This window comes from Protopterus annectens, chromosome 3.part1 (assembly GCF_019279795.1).
Source record: "Protopterus annectens isolate FY-2018-M chromosome 3.part1, PAN1.0, whole genome shotgun sequence".
Lineage (NCBI taxonomy): Eukaryota > Metazoa > Chordata > Ceratodontiformes > Protopteridae > Protopterus > Protopterus annectens.
Genome location: NC_056732.1, coordinates 1,826,626,557 through 1,826,647,288, shown reverse-complemented (window position 1 = coordinate 1,826,647,288; position 20,732 = coordinate 1,826,626,557). Strand labels below are relative to the sequence as shown.

The 20,732-nt window shown below is 41.5% G+C and overlaps 1 protein-coding gene across 1 annotated transcript in view; it reads right to left on the bottom strand.

Annotated features, from left to right (window-relative positions):
* The window catches only part of LOC122798714 (zinc finger protein OZF-like), a 138,063-nt gene that overhangs the window by 96,335 nt on the left and 20,996 nt on the right, over window positions 1–20,732 (bottom strand). Inside the window, exon 2 of the mRNA XM_044067810.1 lies at window positions 5,041–5,167. Within this exon, the coding sequence (XP_043923745.1) occupies window positions 5,041–5,167 (127 nt within the window). The remainder of the gene's footprint in view (window positions 1–5,040; window positions 5,168–20,732) is intronic.

Below are 20,732 nucleotides of genomic sequence, written 5' to 3'. Positions count from 1 at the left end.
TAAATCAAATTATGATAAGCCAGGAATATAATAAGGTACAAGACTTCTGGCAAATTGGGTAACTGGGAAAGCACTGTACTGTAGCAGGATGACTAATCCTTTTTGATCACAATTTCTCAGAACCTACAATGCAACAGTAAGTACAATTTGAGGCAATCAAGGAGTGTAGAAGATGGACAATTAAATACAGACTGACATTGCTGGCAGTGTTGTGCTTTTTACTGGAGGCTAAGCATGGACTTATGAATACAAAGTCAGTGATGGCTAAGGAACTGTCAGTAAGATGAACCAAATGGAGTTTACTTCTTCTATGTTGGTGCACCCTCAAGCTCAGTGGAAGTGGAGGATGAGTGAGAACAGCTGAATAATCATGACCAGAAACTGATATGGGGTGTCTTGAAATGGAATATTTACCTGTTGGACTATAATGTTTACTTGTTCAGGCTGCCTTTAAGTATGTGTGATGTAATATGGTCAAGTATACAGGAAATGAATGCATGCTTAGCCATTTAAAGAAGCATTACTTATGTTAGTTTGTTTGTTTGCCAAAGCATTGCTTAAGGGGGGTTATTATAGGATATATGGCGTTTTAACTATTCTCAACATGGCAGATCTATAACCTTCCAAACATTTTAAGTTATTGACTTTCAGTATGGATGATTTCTGGCTCAGAATTACATGAGGTCAGTATTGAAACACTTTATATAAATGTTTTTTTATTCATTATAGTAATTCATGTTGCAAAAATGTTAATTTAACTTTCATAACAAGTTAAAACATAGCATTGATGCACCATTTTATACATTTGTTAACCATGTAAGGCCACTGAACACAATTGTCCCCTTTCAGGTGTAAACCAGGAACACTGTCTGGCTAAGTGAATTGCTCCACGTGACACATGAGGCAGATGAAGCTGGAAGGAATCAAACCTGCAGAATAGTGTGTGTATTGTACCTTTAAGAAGCATTTCCACGGACAGCACGTGCATATCAACAGGAGGCACGTGCAAACTTCAGTGCCATTTTGAGAGTGCAGCCAGAGTGTGAACATGTATGAATGCGATAGTCAGTGTGTTTATAAGTTTATCAAAGTTAAAGTTATTAAGCATCAATCCTGATGTGTTTGTATATAAAAATCTGCTTGAACAGAGCCCACAGAAGTTCATCTGTTTTATCCTGACCAGACGAGTAACAAAACCCATTACTATCAGCTACATAAAACAGATAGTTAATCTTCTCTGCTGACTGCCAAACATAATTAATGGTGATTTGAGGCTAACAAATGCTCGATACCTGTCTTTACTCTAAAAATGATATTGTAAACAATATAATATATATAATTAGTTTTGATACTTAGTAGTAGTTTAACAGGATAATGACAGATAATAAACAAATAGGTGATTATATGTTAAACAATAACCAGCAGTAGATTACAGTTAGGTCATGCACAGCACAATCCTTTCGGGACTCTTCTGAGATATGTGTGGTTATACAGTCATGATGGCAGTTTGTCTGATAAGGTTACTGCCCATATTCAGCTTTTAGTTACTGCTCCAAACAGGTTTCCCCTCAATGAAAAGGGTTATATCACTGATGTACAACAATGGTGATTTACTTACTGTTATTTAACAAATTGGTAACTACAGAGAATTAGCCTTTTCAATGGTATATTACGACCCAAATACATTTCAAAAAGTAGAGAATTTTGGCTTAAAAATGTAACTGGCAATCAAAAGATGTTCTTACGCCGGGCTGATGGTACTAAATGCTGAGTTCTAGTTATTTATTTATTTACTGGGGTACAGCACTGCTCATAGCATGACCACCTGCTGGCTCGGCCTGGGTCTCTAGGTTCTGTACTGCAGAATTTTGTGATGACATCACATAACATGTCATATTTATGGGTGAACAGGGAAGGGTTCATATTTACTGAATTTACTGAATGAATCTAAGACAGTTCAATGCTTTAGACTGATAGCAGTTATGACCTTTTTTAATTGGGAATACAATTTGCTGTTTAAATTGATATCAGCATGACCTTGTGTAGAGAAGTCAGGTAATGGCTGTAGGTATCCTCTGTAACCTTTTACTACCTACATTTTCCACTCTAGTCTTTCACGTATGAATAATCTGAAAGTAGGTGGTGGGGAAGACAGAAGTGTAGAGAGCTTTTATTTACATTCACATTATTATTCATCCTTATTTTTTTTAAGATGACAAAGGTTCTGGGTGCTTTTATCGTACCTGTGACAGAAGTGAACTCAGGTGACATGGCTGTGTATTCTACAGCGTCAGTAACAGATTGAGACTATTCATAAACTTGGGATGACATATGGGGAATATCAAGCTCAGATGACTGACAACTCAGGTTCAGTGATGGCATTAGGATACCAGGGCATGGGTCTTTATACGTGGTTAATCTAGGTATGGATATGATCTTAGGGTGAAAGAAGGTGACCCACATTTGGGCTGAAATTAGGGAGGCTTGAGATAAGCTTAGGAAGATAGACAGTCAGTAATCACCTGCTCCACAGATGATCATAGTTTAGGGAGGAACTTACAAAACAAAGAATGGGTATCCATCTGCCCCCACCAGTCACCCAGATTTGGGAAGATGTTTTAAGTTGCAAATAATGTATGACAAGTGGCTAAATTTTGGAATAAATATAGTTTATGGTCACCTGGTGGTGTTGTTACTGACTAAAAACTAGGAATGTGCTTTCTGATAAAACACATTATTGCTGATGATGACCAAAGTTTGGGGATTAACTTTCAGTGAAAGAGGGTGGGCTGGTGTTTAAAAGAACAGTAGCAAGTGGCTAGTTCTTCATAGCATGGGAAACAGTGAGACCCCATGTACCTGTTTGTGGAAGATAGCTGATAGGACAGCTAGCAGGGTGATCATGCACCCTTTCATCATATCAATGTAGGCCACACTACAGGGAAGGAACAAGAAGTAAATCAACCCAGAATCAGCACTGCAATGGGCTTAAAGATAAGGTAAGGTCTGGATCGTTTCTGCCTGGGCCTCAACTGAAAATGGGCAGTGTCCCAGTAGGACTTTCCCTGTAAACAAATGTTAAATAAAAAAAATATTCCTGAAAGAAGACTGAACAGTATCTGAAGGTCACATGACCTAGGTCAGGTCAAAAATTTAGCAAAAAAAAATCAGACACACATCAAGTGTCAATGAATGGCTTCATATCTATGAGGAAGACACAAAAGGAAAATGTTTTACACAGACTGGTATCCTATGGGAGGCATGTGCTCCACCGAAATAACTTAAAACTTATCACTTACACAGGAAAAGCCAGACTGTTCAAATGGATACTCACAGTTTATCTTCTAAAGGTAAATCATTAATTTCTGGTGTAGAAGTTAATGTTTCTTATGGAGGTTGGTAATGAAGTGATGTGGCAACTTTTTACCAAAGCACAGTTGTAAAAATACATTGGATCTAATATCACAGAGTGAGATTTCTTACCTCTTTAAGCAGTATAGTATGGCTAACAATACTGAATTTCTCCCCTTTTTCTCAGCAGGACCTTGCCCACTGGCTGTATTAGCAGTACCCAATTGGTCCACTCATTCCTCCAGTGGTGAGTATTGAGTGGTGTGGAGTGGACCAGCTAGCAAGTAATATGGAGCAGTCTACCCCTGGAGCCGTCTCTCTTTGCAAGCTATCTTGAACTTCACAAAACTTCACAAATACTGCTCAGCCTCAGGAAAGTAAAACAAAAGAAGGCTCCTGGAAACTGTAAAACACCACAGAATTTAATAACCATTGTAAAGCGCTTTTTGTCTACCTTACACAATCGGTAGACTTCCTCAGACAAATGCAGTAACATAAAATGAATCCATTTACTCACTTTTAAAACAACAGGTACACAAGTAATTAACTAATCGAGCTCCAGCGAAACAAAGACTCAATAACCACAGGCTGCTGATCAAACAATTTCTAAAATTACATAGCACTCTAGTTAGTTTCTTAAAAAATTCTTGTAACAGTTACTGAGCATACATCATAAAAAGAACATCTCTATGAAAAACAGCCATTGCCTCACTATAACAAACTTTCTTAATTTTAAAATACATGCCAAAGAGGTAGTGTCATTCAAACCAGGAGGGTTGTAGGAGTTCAATCTCAATTGTTAAATTAATTCACATTTCTGTAATAAAAGTTGGTGGGGGGGCCCACTTTTAACTCTACAGTGACTTGATCAATAACTCTAAATAAAAAGCTATGGGTAGGGTTCTCGTCACAATGTTTAGCCAAAGCATTCACATTATTTTTCCTCCTAATGTTATAAATGCGTTCATATATTCATTGTTTAAGCTTCCTGTCGGTTTTCCCCATATGAAATGTGGGGCACACTTGGCAGGCTGCCAAGTAGACACATGACGTAGAATCACAGCTAAACCTTCCCCTAATTTTAAAACTACAGCCACACACACACACACACACACACACACACACACACACACACACACACACACACACACACACACACACACACACACACACACACACACCTTTCCAGGCCATTCAGTGTGTAAACTACAGGTTTGTGGTTCCAGGACTCACACTAGGTGCTACCCAAGTGGTAAGCCAAAGCCACCCCCCCACTACTCCCCTAACCCCAAAGATGAGCAAACCAGCAGTGGTCACTAACTCCCATCTTCCATGTCCTGTACTCTTCAACAGCAGTCATTTGGAGCACAGTCAGGGCTTCACCCTCTGCATCATGCAGAGGGGAGAACAAGAGTTTGATTCTTAAAAGCAACACTTGCAAACTGAGATTGTGAGTGTGACCGTTAACCTGAAAAAACATCAAAGTAACCCTGAATAGGGCACGTGAGAAGAGTATGTCTAACCTGGTTAACCAAATTCAACATCAATGAACTTCACAGCACTTTAGTTTTTTTCAGAAAAATTACAACAAGGTTACAATAAAATCTCCTAATTTGCCATTGTAAGGATTAGGATCTTGTGGTATTAAAAGTGCCCAAAATAATGGCAGTACTTTGGACAGACCCTTACCTACAGATATCATGTTCTCATAGTTTTGCACCATCACATCTCTGTGGAGTTCTTTCTCCTCTTTACACAGTAACTTCCACTCTTCTCTTGAAAACTTGACAGCAACATCTTCAAAGGTTTCTGGCACCTGGAAACACATGACATTTCTTTGTTTAATCTTTATACCACTGTACAAATAGATAAATGTGAAATGTTTCAGCACATTTTTTACTCCTATTGGACCTGCCCAATGGCTCCTCTAATTTCACCCATTTGACCCAGATGTTCCACAAGAGGTAACAGTGAGGTAACCCACAGCTACACAAGAGTTTTAAAACTGTCCTATAATCATTCTTCCTAAGTTAACTTTATTGGCTCATTCATTCCTCTTCCAACAACAGCTTCAAATTGGGAGGAGTGGTTTATCCAATCATCTCTCAGATGTGCTGACTTCCATGACCTATGTGGGGGCATGGAATGCAATGTAATGGAATGTTGCTAAGGGACTTCCCACCTCTGTTGTGATACATCCACACCATTACCCATGCACTCAGCAGCCAATCACTGTTGCTGTCTCGTCTCACCACCAGCAATTATGGGGAAGAGCCTGCCTCCTCAGCATCTCCCCGTATCAGCCTCTTCTCCCCTATGCCAGATCCAGCAGGTTAACTGAACCTATGTCACAGTCAGGGTTTTATCCCTCTGGGCCAATAGAGCTGACTGTGTTTCAGCACAAATGTAAAAGGATATGATAAAACCTAGAGTGGGTACACTACATGCCAGCATAAATTAATTATAATTATATTTTTCCTATCAGTGACTGATTAATGAAGACTTAGTAATTTCAGGAGTGGGTTGGCAGCCACTGTGAATATTTCTGTTCATTTACATATTTTATGACAGAATTAGTCAGTCAATGGCATTTTAATCACAATAAACTTTAGCAGTAACCTGTATACTAACAAGAACTGCAATAATAACAATAATATTAATAATAATATCAAAAGACAGAGGGTTCCTTTTCCACATATGCTTGGATTCAATCTCTAATACTGCTATGGCAGTGCAGCATTACTAGACACTGCACTCCTGAGGTGCTGTCTTTCTGATGAGATGTTATACTGTGGTCCCATCTGCCCAAACTGGTGGTAACTCAGGTGGAGGTATAAGATATCATGGTACTTAAAGAAAAAAAGACAGAGGCACATTATCATTAAATATACAAACAATGTATCTTAAAGCCAGAACAATTTCAATACCAAATAAACAAAAATACGAATCCTAATCAAAATAATTATTAATACATAGCTAGCTAGGTAATAGACAGACAGATAGAGGAATTGTTCTGGAGTCTTCACCAAATTTTCTGTAGTCAGAATTAATGTCACCATAAGTCTTCCCTGAAAACAGGCCAAAAGATTAGTAGGATTAACCTGGTCAAGAAAACATATACAAATAGGATAGTAATAATATCTCTATCACCTGCAGCATGATTATATACCATTATACCAGGCCATCCTACCATTACTTCCTTGTCACCTGTACCTGCGGTGTTATACAGCCTGCCATCACACCATGTCAACCAACTGCAATAATATTTCAGTACAATCTTTACTATTAATCTGCACTGTTACACAGGCCCTACGATACTACATTTGTACCAACTTTTATAAATTTGGACTGTTAGAAAGGTGCTGTACCACGGTATACTTATACCACCTGTGCCAGTGTATATATGGCATCATCCCACTACACTCCTACCACCTGCACCATGTTCCTGTACCAGTAAAAATGTCCTACCAAACTAAATCCTATACTGGTACACATAGAACCATTCCACCATATTTCTACCACCTTTGTCACTAATCTGCACTGCTTACACAGGCCCATCCTATACATCCCTACCACTTGTAACATGATCCTGTACCATTACACAGGCTCATCACATACATCCATACCTCTTGTAACATGATCCCGTACCATTATACAGGCCCATCCCACACATCCATACCACTTGTAACATAATCCTGTACCAGTACACAGGCCCATCCCATACATCCATACCACTTGCAACATGATCCTGTACCATTACACAGGCTCATCCCATACATCCATACCACTTGCAACATAGGTTCATAGGTTGGTACTAAGCTATCAGACCTAGGGCCTATACAAGCCTAGCCATAACAATTCCCTGGCTATTTCTTCCAACAGTATTTACTTCCCTGGACTCCTGTCTAGCAGGGCAACTGTGATCCCTGGGGTGAATTTCCTATCTCCCATCCAATCATCAAGGTTCCTTTTGAAGAGGGCCAAAGAGGCACTCTGCTTGACATGTATGGGCAGTCTTTTCCAGAGTCTGGGGAGTCTCTGGGTCAGGAACCTATCCCTTCAGCATGTTTTGTTCATTGTGATGACAAGGTTTAGATCTCTGGAGCGTGTGTCTCTGAGAGATTGGGATTTCTTTAAGTGTAGCATGTTCAACAGCTCTGGGTTTGACATGGCCTTGTATGTTAAGCTGAGATTGCCTCTGAGTAGACGATATGTGACAGAGTATAGGTGGAGTTTTTTTTAGACGGTCAGCTTAGGGCATCTGCTTTAGGCCTGTGATTCTTTATACAAAGTATTTCTGCGGCCTTTCTAGTTGTTGCAGATGTCTTGAGAGGTACATACCAAACGGGGTGTTGTATTCTATACTGGGTCTAATGAGGGATGAGTACAGTGGGACAATTACCTCCTTTTTTCTGGATAAAAGTCCTTAGTGATGAGGTGTGCCACATAGAAGGATTTCCTGACTGCTGTGGTGATGTGGTTATCGAAGGTGAGACCACTGTCCACCTGTGTCCCTAATTCTCTTATCACACATTCGGTGTTTAGTGTACTGCCACCTATGTGGTAATTCATGGGTACATGTTTTTTCCCAAAGAGGATACCTATACAATTCTTTATACATTTCTTGGCATTGAGCTTTTGCCCATAGCTCTGGCACCAAGCATCTGTTTCTGTAAGGCCCTTTTGTAGAATATCCACATCATTTGGGGATTCAATAATGGCTCCCAGTTTGCAGTCATCTGCGAACTTTGTTACTCAGAGTCCCTTAGTGTTGGCCTGTACTTCAGAGAAGTAGATGCCAAACAAGAGCGGTCCCAGGACTGAACCCTGAGGTACTCCACTTGTCACTTGTCTGGAGATGGATTTGGAGTCGGCTACTTTTACAGTCTGGATTCTGTCAAAAGTCAGTTGGCAACCCATCGAGTGACGTAGGGATTAATGCCCAGCTTAGTAAGTTTATCCATGATTCCAGAGTGGGGGATGGTGTTGAAGGCCATGGTGAGGTCCAGATAGGCTGTGTGGACCACAAAAAAGAACAACAAGAAGCAACCAGAAGCAAAAACAACGAGCACAGTATCCACCAGCAAATTTATTTAAAACTGAAATAACTCTCTGACGTCTCGGCCAAAGCCTTCAAGGAGAATAAAATACTTTCAGCATCAAAGCAATATATACAGCTCACTTTAAAATAATTATACAATTAATCAATTTAACTCACACATTAATAAGATAATGCCTTCCAATTGAGCTCCTCATTTAGCCCAAAAGGCTGTGTGGACCACCTTACTCTTGTCCACAGCTCTGGAGACTGATTCAAACAAGTCAATCAGGTTCAGGAGACAAAATCGGCCCTTCATGAACCTAAACTGCATGGAGTCCAGTGCTTGAAAGTTGCCAATGCCTTTGTTTATAAGTTCCATGATAATACATTCCATGGCCTTGCAGATCAGGCTTGTCAGACTGATGGGGCAGTAGCTTCTGGGATCCAAGGTGGATTCCCCCCTTGTGGAGTGGGATAACTGTAGCTGTGTGCCACTCAGTGGGCACGAAGCCTGAGGTGAGGCTATGACTAAACATGACACTTAGGGGAGGTGCCAATTCATTTTGTATTTCATGCAGTACACAGCCTGGGATGTCATCTGGTCCCATGGGTGCTGTATTCTTAGCTTTGGAGAGTGTGTTTTTTACCTGTGTGGCCATTATTACCGGAATTTGGCAATCTTTTGGTATTGAGATGAACCTGTAGCATTACACAGACCCATCCCATACATCCATACCACTTGTAACATGATCCTGTACCAGTACACAGGCCCATCCCATACATCCATACCACTTGTAACATGATCCTGTACCATTACACAGGCCCATCCCATACATTCATACCACTTGTAACATGATCCTGTACCATTACACAGGCCCATCCCATACATCCATACCACTTGTAACATGATCCTGTACCATTACACAGGCTCATCGCATACATCCATACCACTTGTAACATGATCCTGTACCAGTACACAGGCCCACTCCATACATTCTTACCACATGTAACATGATCTTGTACCATTCCACAGGCCCATCCCATACATCCATACCACTTGTAACATGATCCTGTACCAGTACACAGGCCCATCCCATACATCCATACCACTTGTAACATAATCCTGTACCATATATAGGCCCATCTCCTACATCTCTACCACTTGTAACATGATCTTGTACTATTACACAGGTCATGCCATATTCCATCCATTCTGCCAGTACAACAAATCCGTATAATTATACAGGATTCCATTCCAATACATCCCTTCTATTTGTGCTGTTAACCTGTACTGGTTACACAGACAAGCCTTGCAACACTACATATCCCTACCACTTGTACCATGATTCACTGACAGTACACATCTCCTTCTGAATACATCCCTACCACCAGCACCATGATCCTGTACCATTAAAAAAGGATTTTTAACATGAATGCCATGTCACCAGTACCTTGATCCTAAACCATTACAGAATGGGCCCCTATCCTACTACATTCCTAATACCTGTACCATGGCCTTCTTCCATTCTACGTCCATATCACAAGTACTACGGTCTTGAACTAGTACACCATGTCCCATCCCATTACATCCCAACCACCTGTACCATGATAATGAACCAATACAAAGGTCTTACCAAACTAAATGCATACCTCCAGTAACAAAATCCTGTATCAGTACACATAGCCGCATACCACTGCATCCCTACCACCTGTACCCTGATCCACCTCCTGTACCCAGGGCCCCAATGCACTAATGATCATGTAGCATAATAAAGGACTTACTAATCTAAATCGCTACTGTTAGCACCATGATCCACTAACAGTACATATGGCCTTATCTCACATCATCACTTCCACCTGTACCATGATCCTGTGGCATTGCCCTGTACAGGGACAGGTCCTACAACAATACATCCAAGCCACCGACATCAAGATCTGGTAGAATTACTAATAACCTATCATTCTAAATCCATACCAGGTACCATGATCTTGTATCAGTATATAGATACGCATCCCATTACATTCCTACCACCATCACTCTGTTCCTGTACCATTCTAAAAGCCCTTCAATGACAAATCCTTACTACTAGTACTATCAGTGTACCAGAATAAGCAGCCCTATATGAGCACAGTCCTACCACCATCACCATTACAAAAGGACCTGCCGTACTACATCGTTACCTCCAGTAGCATGATCCTGTACAAGTATGCATGGCTCTATCCCACCACATTCTTACCTCCAGTAACACAGTCCTGTACCAGTACACATGGCTCTTTCTCACCACATCTGTACCACCAGTAACACAGTCCTTTACCAGTACTCACTGTTCTATCCCACCACATTTGTACTACCAGTAACATAGTACTGTACCAGTACACAAGGCTCTATCCCACTACATTCCTACCACCAATAGCACATTATTGTACAAGTACACACGGCTCTATGCCATTACATTCATACTACCAGTAACACGGTACTGTACCAATACACGTCTGTATCTCACTAAATCCATGCCACCAGTAAGAAAGTCCTTTACCAGTACACATGGCTCTATCCAACTACATTCTTACCACCAGTAACACAGTCCTGTATGAGTACACACCTCTATATCCCATTACATTCGTACTACCAGTAACACAGTCCTGTACCAGTCCACACAGCTCTATCCCACTACATTTCTACCATCAGGAACACAGTCCTGTTCCAGTAGACAGAACCCCATCCCAACTGGCACCATGCTCTTATAGCATTACAAAGGACCTACCACATTATATCTTAGACATTACCAGTACAGAGGACCCCATCCCATTACATAGGTTCATAGGTTGGTACTAGGCTATCAGCCCTAGGGCCTATACAAGCCTAGCCATAACAATTCCCTGGCTATTTCTAATCACATTATTTACTTTCCTGGACCCCTGTCTAGCAGGGCGACTGACATGATCCCTGGGGTGAATTTCCTTTCTCCCATCCAATCGTCAAGGTTCCTCTTGAAGAGGTCCAAAGAGGCACTCTACTTGACATGTATGGTCAATCTATTCCAGAGTCTGGGGAGTCTCTGGGTCAGGAACCTATCCCTCCAGCATGTTTTGGATGACAAGGTTTAGATCCCTGGAGCGTGTAGCTCTGAGAGACTGGGATTTATTTAAGTGTAGCATGTCCAACAGCTCTGGGTTTGACATGGCCTTGTATGTTAAGCAGAGATCAGCTCTGAGTAGACGATATGCAACAGAGTATAGCTTCCCTACTATGTGCACTATGGTCCTGTACTGGTACATATGCCTCCATCACACTAAATCCCTTCTACCAGTACCATGATCACATGTCATTGCAAAGGACCTACCATACTATATTCTTACCACCCATTCCATAATCCTGTACGAGTGTATATGTACAGATTTAACTTCAGCTTTTGACAGGGTCATACACAAAACACTGATCAATAAATTAGAACAACTAGGTATCAATGTATTGTTGATAACATGGATAGCTGCATGGCTTAGAAATAAGACATGGCAGATATCATGCAGCAACTGGACAGGTGAAATCCCTGGCTACAGTCAGGGTGTCCCACAGGGCTCTGTCCTAGGCCCTTACTTGTTTAGATTGTGCCTTTCAGACCTTACCTTTTCATCTGAGGTGTTCTACAGTCTATATGCAGATGACCTGAAACTTGGTAAAATGATTACATGTGTTGCAGATAATGCATGTCTGCAAAATAACTTGACTAAACTGACCATTTGGACACAGGAGAATAATATGTTGATAAATACATCAAAAACTAAGCATATGAGATTTGGGAGACAAACTGAAAGGTGACTATCTAATACAGCACACAGTGACTGAAACTGTAGACTCAAGAATCCAAAACCAGGATAAGGCAGCAAAAAAGGAACCTCAAAAGAAATAGCGTATACAAAATTTATTAACCGCTTTCGTCAGCAAGACTATCAGAATACAGAATAAACTAAAACAGAATTATAGCTAAAATCTAATTACAAGCGTCACATGTTCAGCAATTAGTAAAATTCAAAATTTAAAGAAATAGTATCATTATTACTAAAAGAGTGCTGTGTTAATACTTTTGTTAATTTTAAGTTGCGATATTTTAAACATTTGATGTTAATAGATCCAGGATGACAGTCAGATCTTAATTTATCTGCAATATGTCACGTTGCATGAGATAATTTTAAATCTCAGGTCCCTATTGCAGACTTCAAGAATGGAAAAAACTTCTTGAAGGAGGGGCATGTCGAATGTTTATACAAAGCATTAGTATTGTCACATTTCTTAACATACAAATGTTTATCCGGTTTTAACTGTCTGTTGTCATACCAATATAAGCGTTGCAGGTGGAACACAATGCAATGTATATCACCCTTAGGTGCTACAGTTAACAAACAGAACAATAAGAGTCTCTAGTAACATTCACATATGGTCCTGTAGAAATAAATCTACAGAGTGTGTAGATTTATTTCTACAGGACCATATGTGAATGTTACTTCTTATGCTAGGACTCTTATTGTTCCTGGTTTTGTTAACTGTAGCACCTAAGGTGATATACATTGCATTGTGTTCCACCTGCAACGCTTTTTATATTGGTATGACAACCAGACAGTTAAAAATTCGGATAAGGGAACATTTGTATGGCATTAAGAAATGTGACAATACTAATGCTTTGTATAAACATTCGACAAATGCCCTCCTTCAAGAAGTTTTATTTTCCATTCTTGAAGTCTGCAATAGGGACCTGAGAGGTGGGATTTTAAAATTATCTCATGCAACGTGAGACATATTGGCAGATTAAATTAAGATCTGACTGTCATCCTGGGATCAACGATTCTATTAACATCAAATGTTTCTTAAAATATCGCAAACTTAAAATTAACAAAAGTAATTTTAACACAGCACTCTATTTAGAGTAATAATGATACTATTTCTTTAAATTTTTGAATGTTTTTACTAATTGCTCTGTTGAACATGTGACGCTTGTAATTAGATTTTAGCTATATAATTCTGTTTTTAGTTTATTCTGTATTCTGATGAAGTCTTGCTGACGAAAGCGGTTAATAAATTTTGTATACGCTATTTCTTTTGAGGTTCCTTTTTTGCTGCCTTATTCCTGGTTTTGGATTCTTGTGTTTGCTTTGAAACTGTAGACTCATTTAAGGACCTGGGTATATGGGTAGATTCAGCTATGAGTTTTTCTAATCATGTCAACCAATTGGTTAATGATAGCTATAGAGCTATAGGCTGTAGAAGAAGATTTATAAAGTCTAGCAAATCAAAAATAATTAAGTCATTGTTTGTTAGTTACTTTAGACCCAAACTTGAGTATGGAATAACAATATGAAAACCCTAAAAGAAAAAAATCATGAGTAAACTAGAAAGAGTACAGTGGAAATATACTAAGGGCATTCATGGATGTGAAAATTTAAGTTATTGCGAAAGACTAAAATATCTGAACTTGTACAGTGTCTCACAGATATTTAAGAGGAGATTTTATTAAGGTATATGAGGCATTTAGGGACAACTACCTCTGGGAATGTTTGGGGTTATCAAAAAGTACTAGAGAATCATCAGAGAACCTGTGTAGAAGATTCTATAGGAATGAGAAATGTACAAATTGGTTCTCTGACAGAGTAGCTGATGCATAGAACAGACTACTAAATTACATTAAAGCAAGTACTAGTTTAGATATTTTTAAGAACCACCTGGACTCTTATTATGGGAACAAGTGTTTTGGTATATTGGCAAGCTAGAAGGGCAATAATGCCTCTGCTTGAAATATTTGTATATATGCATGTATACCACCTGCACCATGTTTCTGAGCCATTACAAAGCTTCTATCTGCGAGAGATGCACTTACATAGCCAAATTGGAAGCAAAGCTCTCTCCGGCCAAGATTGTGCTAGACAGTCAAGAGGAGAAGGTTAACACCTGCACTACACCTCAAGCAACTCATAGCCCTTCAAAACCCACACCATCAACACCCACACATAGCAATACTAAACCCACATATGCGGAGGCCCTTAACATTAACCTGCCCAAGCAACAAGGACCTCCGAAGCTGAAACGCAAACAAACACCAGTCACAACCAAAGTGACACATAGCTCACAAACCAGTGTGCCACCCAACAGCAGCCCATAAGGCAAGATAATGTGCCCAACACTTTAGTCATAGGTGACTCTACAGTCAGGCACACTGATGTCCCACTCAACAGGCTGAACAAAGAGAAAATTACAGTCAGCTGCCTGTCAGGTGCCAGGATCCGCCACATAACGCATGCACTCAAGTCACTCCACAACAAGTACAAACATGACTCTGTTATTGTCCATGCTGGAGTGAAAGACTTGAGACGTACCTACCTGGACTACATGAAAAGAGACATGGAAGAGCTCTTGGATCATGTGGCCCAGGCAGGTATGACCCTAGCCCTGAGTAGCATCCTGCCTTTGCCCAGAATGATACCACAGTATAAGGACAAAAAGATTGACTTCAACAATTGGCTAAGCTTCTGGTGTCATTCAAAGGAGATCCAGTATCTATCTGCCTGTGGAGACATGATCGACAAACCACGATGCTTTGCCAGAGATGGTCTGCACCTGTCACCCCTGGGATTCAGGTTACTGGCTAAAGCTCTTACCACCCAATAGTACCTTTTTTAGGCAAGGTTCAAAGGATAAAACCACCACAGTAACAGATACAAGCATGCAAACTCTGAAGGTAATGCTACTCAATGCTAGAAGTCTAAACCTCAAAATGCACTCTTTCAAGGCACTCCTAAAAATGGAGAACATTGATATCTGTGTAGTAACTGAGACCTGGTTCAAGGCTCCAGAGAGCACCCTTGCAATACCAGGTTACAGCTCTTACCACACATTTTGGCCACAAAACCAAGACCGAAACATTAAAGGTGGAGGAGTGTCCATATTCACCAAGGATATTCACACCACCAGGCTAGTTGCCCAACACAATGCATCTGAAATTCTCCAGGTGCAACTAACACTAAGTAAGACTGCAATCCAAATTGTAGCTTGCTACAGATCCCCCACCATGCCCCAAGATTCTCACTATACCTTTCTAAACATACTGGAAAATATTAAGATACAACCAAACACCCTAATACTGGGTGATATCAACTACCCTGCCATTAACTGGGAAAACTACTTGGATACCAACTCCTTTTCCCAACGGTTCTTGGAATTCATAAATTCCAATGTCCTGGATCAACTAATCCATTGTCCCACCAGGGGCTCCAATATCCTAGACATGGTCATTACCAACATGGGAGATAGATGCTCCACACCAGTGGTCACCCCCTCATTGGTCAGGTCTGACCATAAGCAAATCACCTTTGACATCCACATCCCACCCCCACCCCCCAGTAAGGAAACCTCCTTAAAAAACTTTTCCAAAGCCAACTTCATGCTACTGAAGTCAGAAGTGACAAACTTCATGACACCCATGCAGACGGGATCTGAAAGTTCGACTGCAGAATCCTACACTAAGGCACTGTACGAGCACATCCACTTGTGCATGAATTGTGCCATCCCAAATAGAACCAAGATGCTCTTCCCCAAAAAAAGGAAGCCAATCTGGTGGTCCCCTGCTATAAACAAACTATACAACAGAAGGAAGAAATTGTTGCAGAAAAGAGCAAAATCCCAGGAGCCTCAGTAAGAAGCTGAGATCCCTCATAAAATCCTCAAAAGCAAGTTACGAAAATAAAATTGCCAAAGATTCCAAAGACAACCACAAGGCATTCTATAGTTATGTCAAGAATCTAAATAGCAATGCTCAGATCTGCTCTGAGCTACAACAGAATGGCATTAAATATACTGATCCCAAGGATATTGCCAATATCCTGGCAGATCGATTTAGTGCAAACTTCATCCCCCTCTCACCCCCTAAAGGGCCCATCTCAATACCAAAAGATTGCCAAATTCTGGTAATCATGGCCACACAGGTAGAAACCACACTCTCCAAAGCTAAGAATACAGTATCCATGGGACCAGATGACATCCCAGGCTGTGTACTACATGAACTACAAAATGAACTGGCACCTCACCTATGTGTCATGTTTAATCATAGCCTCGTCTCAGGCTTCGTGCCCACTGAGTGGCGCACAGCTACAGTTATCCCACTCCACAAGGGGGAATCTGCCTTGGATCCCGGGAACTACTGTCCCATCAGTCTGACAAGCCTGATCTGCAAGGGCATGGAATGCATTATCATGAAACTCATAAACAAAGGCACTGACAACCTTCAAACACTGGACCCCACCCAGTTTGGGTTTGTGAAGGGCTGATCTTGTCTCCGGAATCTGATTTTGACTTCTTTGAATCAGTCTTCAGAGCTGTGGACAAGGGTAAGGCGGTCCACACAGCCTATCTGGACCTCGCCAAGGCCTTCGACACCATCCCCCACTCTGGAATCATAGATAAACTTACTAAGCTGGGCATAAATCTCTACATCACTTGATGGGTTGCCAACTGGCTTACTGACAGAACCCAGACTGTAAAAGTAGCAGACTCCAAATCCAGCTCCAGACAAGTGACAAGTGGAGTACCTCAGGGTTCAGTCTTAGGACCATTCTTTTTGGCATCTACTTCTCTGAAGTACAGGCCAATACTAAGGGACTCTGGCTAATAAAGTTCACAGATGACTGTAAACTGGGAGCCATTATTGAATCCCCAAATGATGTGGATATTCTACAAAAGGGCCTTACAGAAACAGATACCTGGTGCCAGAGCCATGGGCTCAAGCTTAATGCCAAGAAATGTATAGTTATCCCCTTTGGAAAAAAACATGTACCCATGAATTACCACATAGGTGGCAGTACACTAAACTTCAAAAGTAGTGTGTTGAGAGATTTTGGGACTCAGGTGGACAGTGGTCTCACTTCTGATAACCACATCGCCACAACAGTCAGGAAATCCTTCTATATGGCACACCTCAAAAGTAAGGGCTTTTCATCCAGAAAAAAGGAAGTCATTGCCCCACTGTACTCATCCCTCATTAGACCCATTATAGAGTAGGGCACAGTGGTGCAGTGGTAGCATTGTCGCCTCACAGCAAGAGGTTCTCCGGTTCGATTCGCGGTTGGGGTGCCTTCTGTGCGGAGTCTGCATGTCCTCCCTGCATTCGTGTGGGTTTCCTCCGGGTGCTCCGGTTTCCTCCCACATTACAAAGACATGCATCTGGAGCCTTTCTCCCCGGGCCTCCACTGAAAATTGGCATTGTTCCAAGTCGGACTTTCCCGGTTAACAAATGTTAAATAAATAAAATAAATAAAAATAAATAAGTATGATGCCCCGTTTGGTATGTACCTCACAAGACATCTACAACAGCTGGAAAGGCCACAGAAATACTTCACTAAAAGAATCACACGCCTAAAGCAGATGCCATATGCTGACTGTCTAAAAAAACTCCAGCTATACTCCGTGGCATATCGTCTACTCAGAGGCCATGTCAAACCCTGAGCTGTTGGGCATGCTCCACTTAAAGAAATCCCAATCTCTCAGAGCCACACGCGCCAGGGATCAAAACCTTGTCATCACAATGAACAAAACATGCTGGAGGATGGGTTCCTGACCCAGAGACTCCCCATACTCTGGAATAGACTGCCCATACATGTCAAGCAGAGTGCCTCATTGGCCCTCTTCAAAAGGAACCTTGATGATTGGATGGGAGATAGGAAATTCACCCCGGGGATCATGTCAGTCTCCCTGCTAGACAGGGGTCCACAGAAGTAAATATTGTGGGAAGAAATATCCAGGAAATTGTTATGGCTAGGCCTGTATAGGCCCTAGGGCTGATAGCCTAGTACCAACCTATGAACCCCCACCATCAGTACCATGATCCTCCACCAGTATATAGGGCCCCATCCCATTACATCCCATCCACCCGCACCATGATCCTTTACTGGTACATGAGCCCCTCCTACTATCAAGCCTTAACAGACCTGTTGCACATGTGCAAAACAAATGTTATCAGAAACATGCAATCCAGGGACCTAAACCCTGTCTGCCACATAAATAAGACCTGCTAGAGGGACAGGCATGTTCATAGGTTCATAGGTTCATATGCTGGTAGTAGGCTATCAGCCCTAGGGCCTATACAAGCCTAGCCATAACAATTTCCTGGCTATTTCTTCCCACACTATTTACCTCCCTGGACCCCTGTCTAGCAGTGCGAATGATGTGATCCCTGGGGTGAATTTCCTTTCTCCCATCCAATCGTCAAGGTTTCTTTTGAAGAGGGCCAAAGAGGCACTCTGCTTGACATGTATGGGCAATTTATTCCAGAGTCTCTGGGTCAGGAACCTATCCCTCCAGCATGTTTTGTTTATTGTGATGACAAGGTTTAGATCCCTGGAGCGTGTGGCTCTGAGGGATTGGGATTTCTTTAAGTGTAGCATGTCCAACAGCTCTGGGTTTGACAGGGCCTTGTATGTTAAGCAGAGATCACCTCTGTGTAGACGATATGCGACAGAGTATAGCTGGAGTATTTTAAGGCGGTCAGCGTACGGCATCTGCTTTAGGCCTGTGATTCTTTTAGTGAGGTATTTCTGCGGCCTTTTCAGTTGTTGCAGATGTCTTGAGAGGTACATACCAAACGGGGCGTTGTGTTCTATAATGGGTCTAGTGAGGGATGAGTACAGTGGGACAATGACCTCCTTTTGTCTGGATGAAAAGCCCTTAGTGATGAGGTGTGCCACACAGAAGGATTTCCTGACTGTTGTGGCAATGTGGTTATCGAAGGTGAGACCATTGTCCACCTGTGTCCCTAAGTCTCTTATCACACTTTTGGTGTTTAGTGTACTGCCACCTATATGGTAATTCACAGATACATGTTTTTTTCCCAAAGGGGATAACTATACATTTCTTGGCATTGAGCTTGAGCCCATGGCTCTGGCACCAAGCATCTGTTTCTGTAAGGCCCTTTTGTAGAGTATCCACATCATTTGGGGATTCAATAATGGCTCCCAGTTTGCAATCATCTGCGAACTTTGTTAGCCAGAGTCTCTTAGTGTTGGCCTGTACTTCAGAGAAGTAGATGCCAAACAAGAGCAGTCCCAGGACTGAACCCTGAGGTACTCCACTTGTCACTTGTATGGAGCTGGATTTGGAGTTGGCTACTTTTACAGTGTGGGTTCTATCAGTAAGCCAATTAGCAACCCATTGGGTGACGTAGGGATTAATGCCCAGCTTAGTAAGTTTATCTATGATTCCAGGGTGGGGGATGGTGTCAAAGGCCTTGGCAAGGTCTAGATAGGCTGTGTGGACCACCTTACCCTTGTCCATGTCTCTGGAGCCTCGGAGAGCAGCCTTACTCTGGAACAGGCTTCCCGTCCATGTAAAAGACAGTCCTTCCCTGCACTTATTTAAGTGCAACTTGGTTCAGTGGATGGGAAATCATAAATTTACCCCCAGTCCAGCACCCATGTCTGTATTAGAGAGATGAAACTTGTAGATGCTGCCCAAATTATATATACCCTCCATACAAACCTAAGGTAACAAAACATGTCCAATATTCTGAGAAGCATGGCTAGGCTTAAAAAGTCCCTTTAGGGTTGTTAGCCAGGTATTCTCCTACGATTCCTACCATCACTATGATGTTGTACCAGTATACAGGGTGCCACCCACTATATTCCTACCACCAGTATGATGATCCTGTACCAGTACACAGGGCTCCGTCTCACTATACACCTATTTACCTGTACCATGTTCCTGTAGCATTATAAAACGTTCTACCATAATAAATTCCACGTTCCTGTACCATGGTACACAGTCCTATCCCACTATTTGACTACCAGCAGCACAATGTCCTTGTGCCATTACAAAGCTCCTACCACACTAAATCCTTAACAACAGTACGATTATGCTGTACCAGTACACCTGCCATCTTATCGATTATTCGTTATCATCAGTACCTACAATGCTGCTTCTTCTACAACTGTGCCTACAGTGTTACACCATGCTAATTCTTCTACAACTGTACCTACAGTGTTACACAATGCTGCTTCTTCTACAACTGTACCTACAGTGTTACAGAATGCTACTTCTTCTACGACTGTACCTACAGTGTTACAGCATGCTGCTTCAACTGTACCTAGTGTTACACCATGCTACTTCTTCTACAACTGTACCTACAGTGTTACAGCATGCTGCTGCTTCTACAACGGTAACTGCAGTGTTATACCATGCTACTTCTTCTACAACTGTACCTACAGTGTTACACCATGCTGCTTCTTCTACAACTGTACCTACAGTGTTACAGCATGCTACGTCTTCTACAACTGTACCTACAGTGTTACTGCATGCTACTTCTTC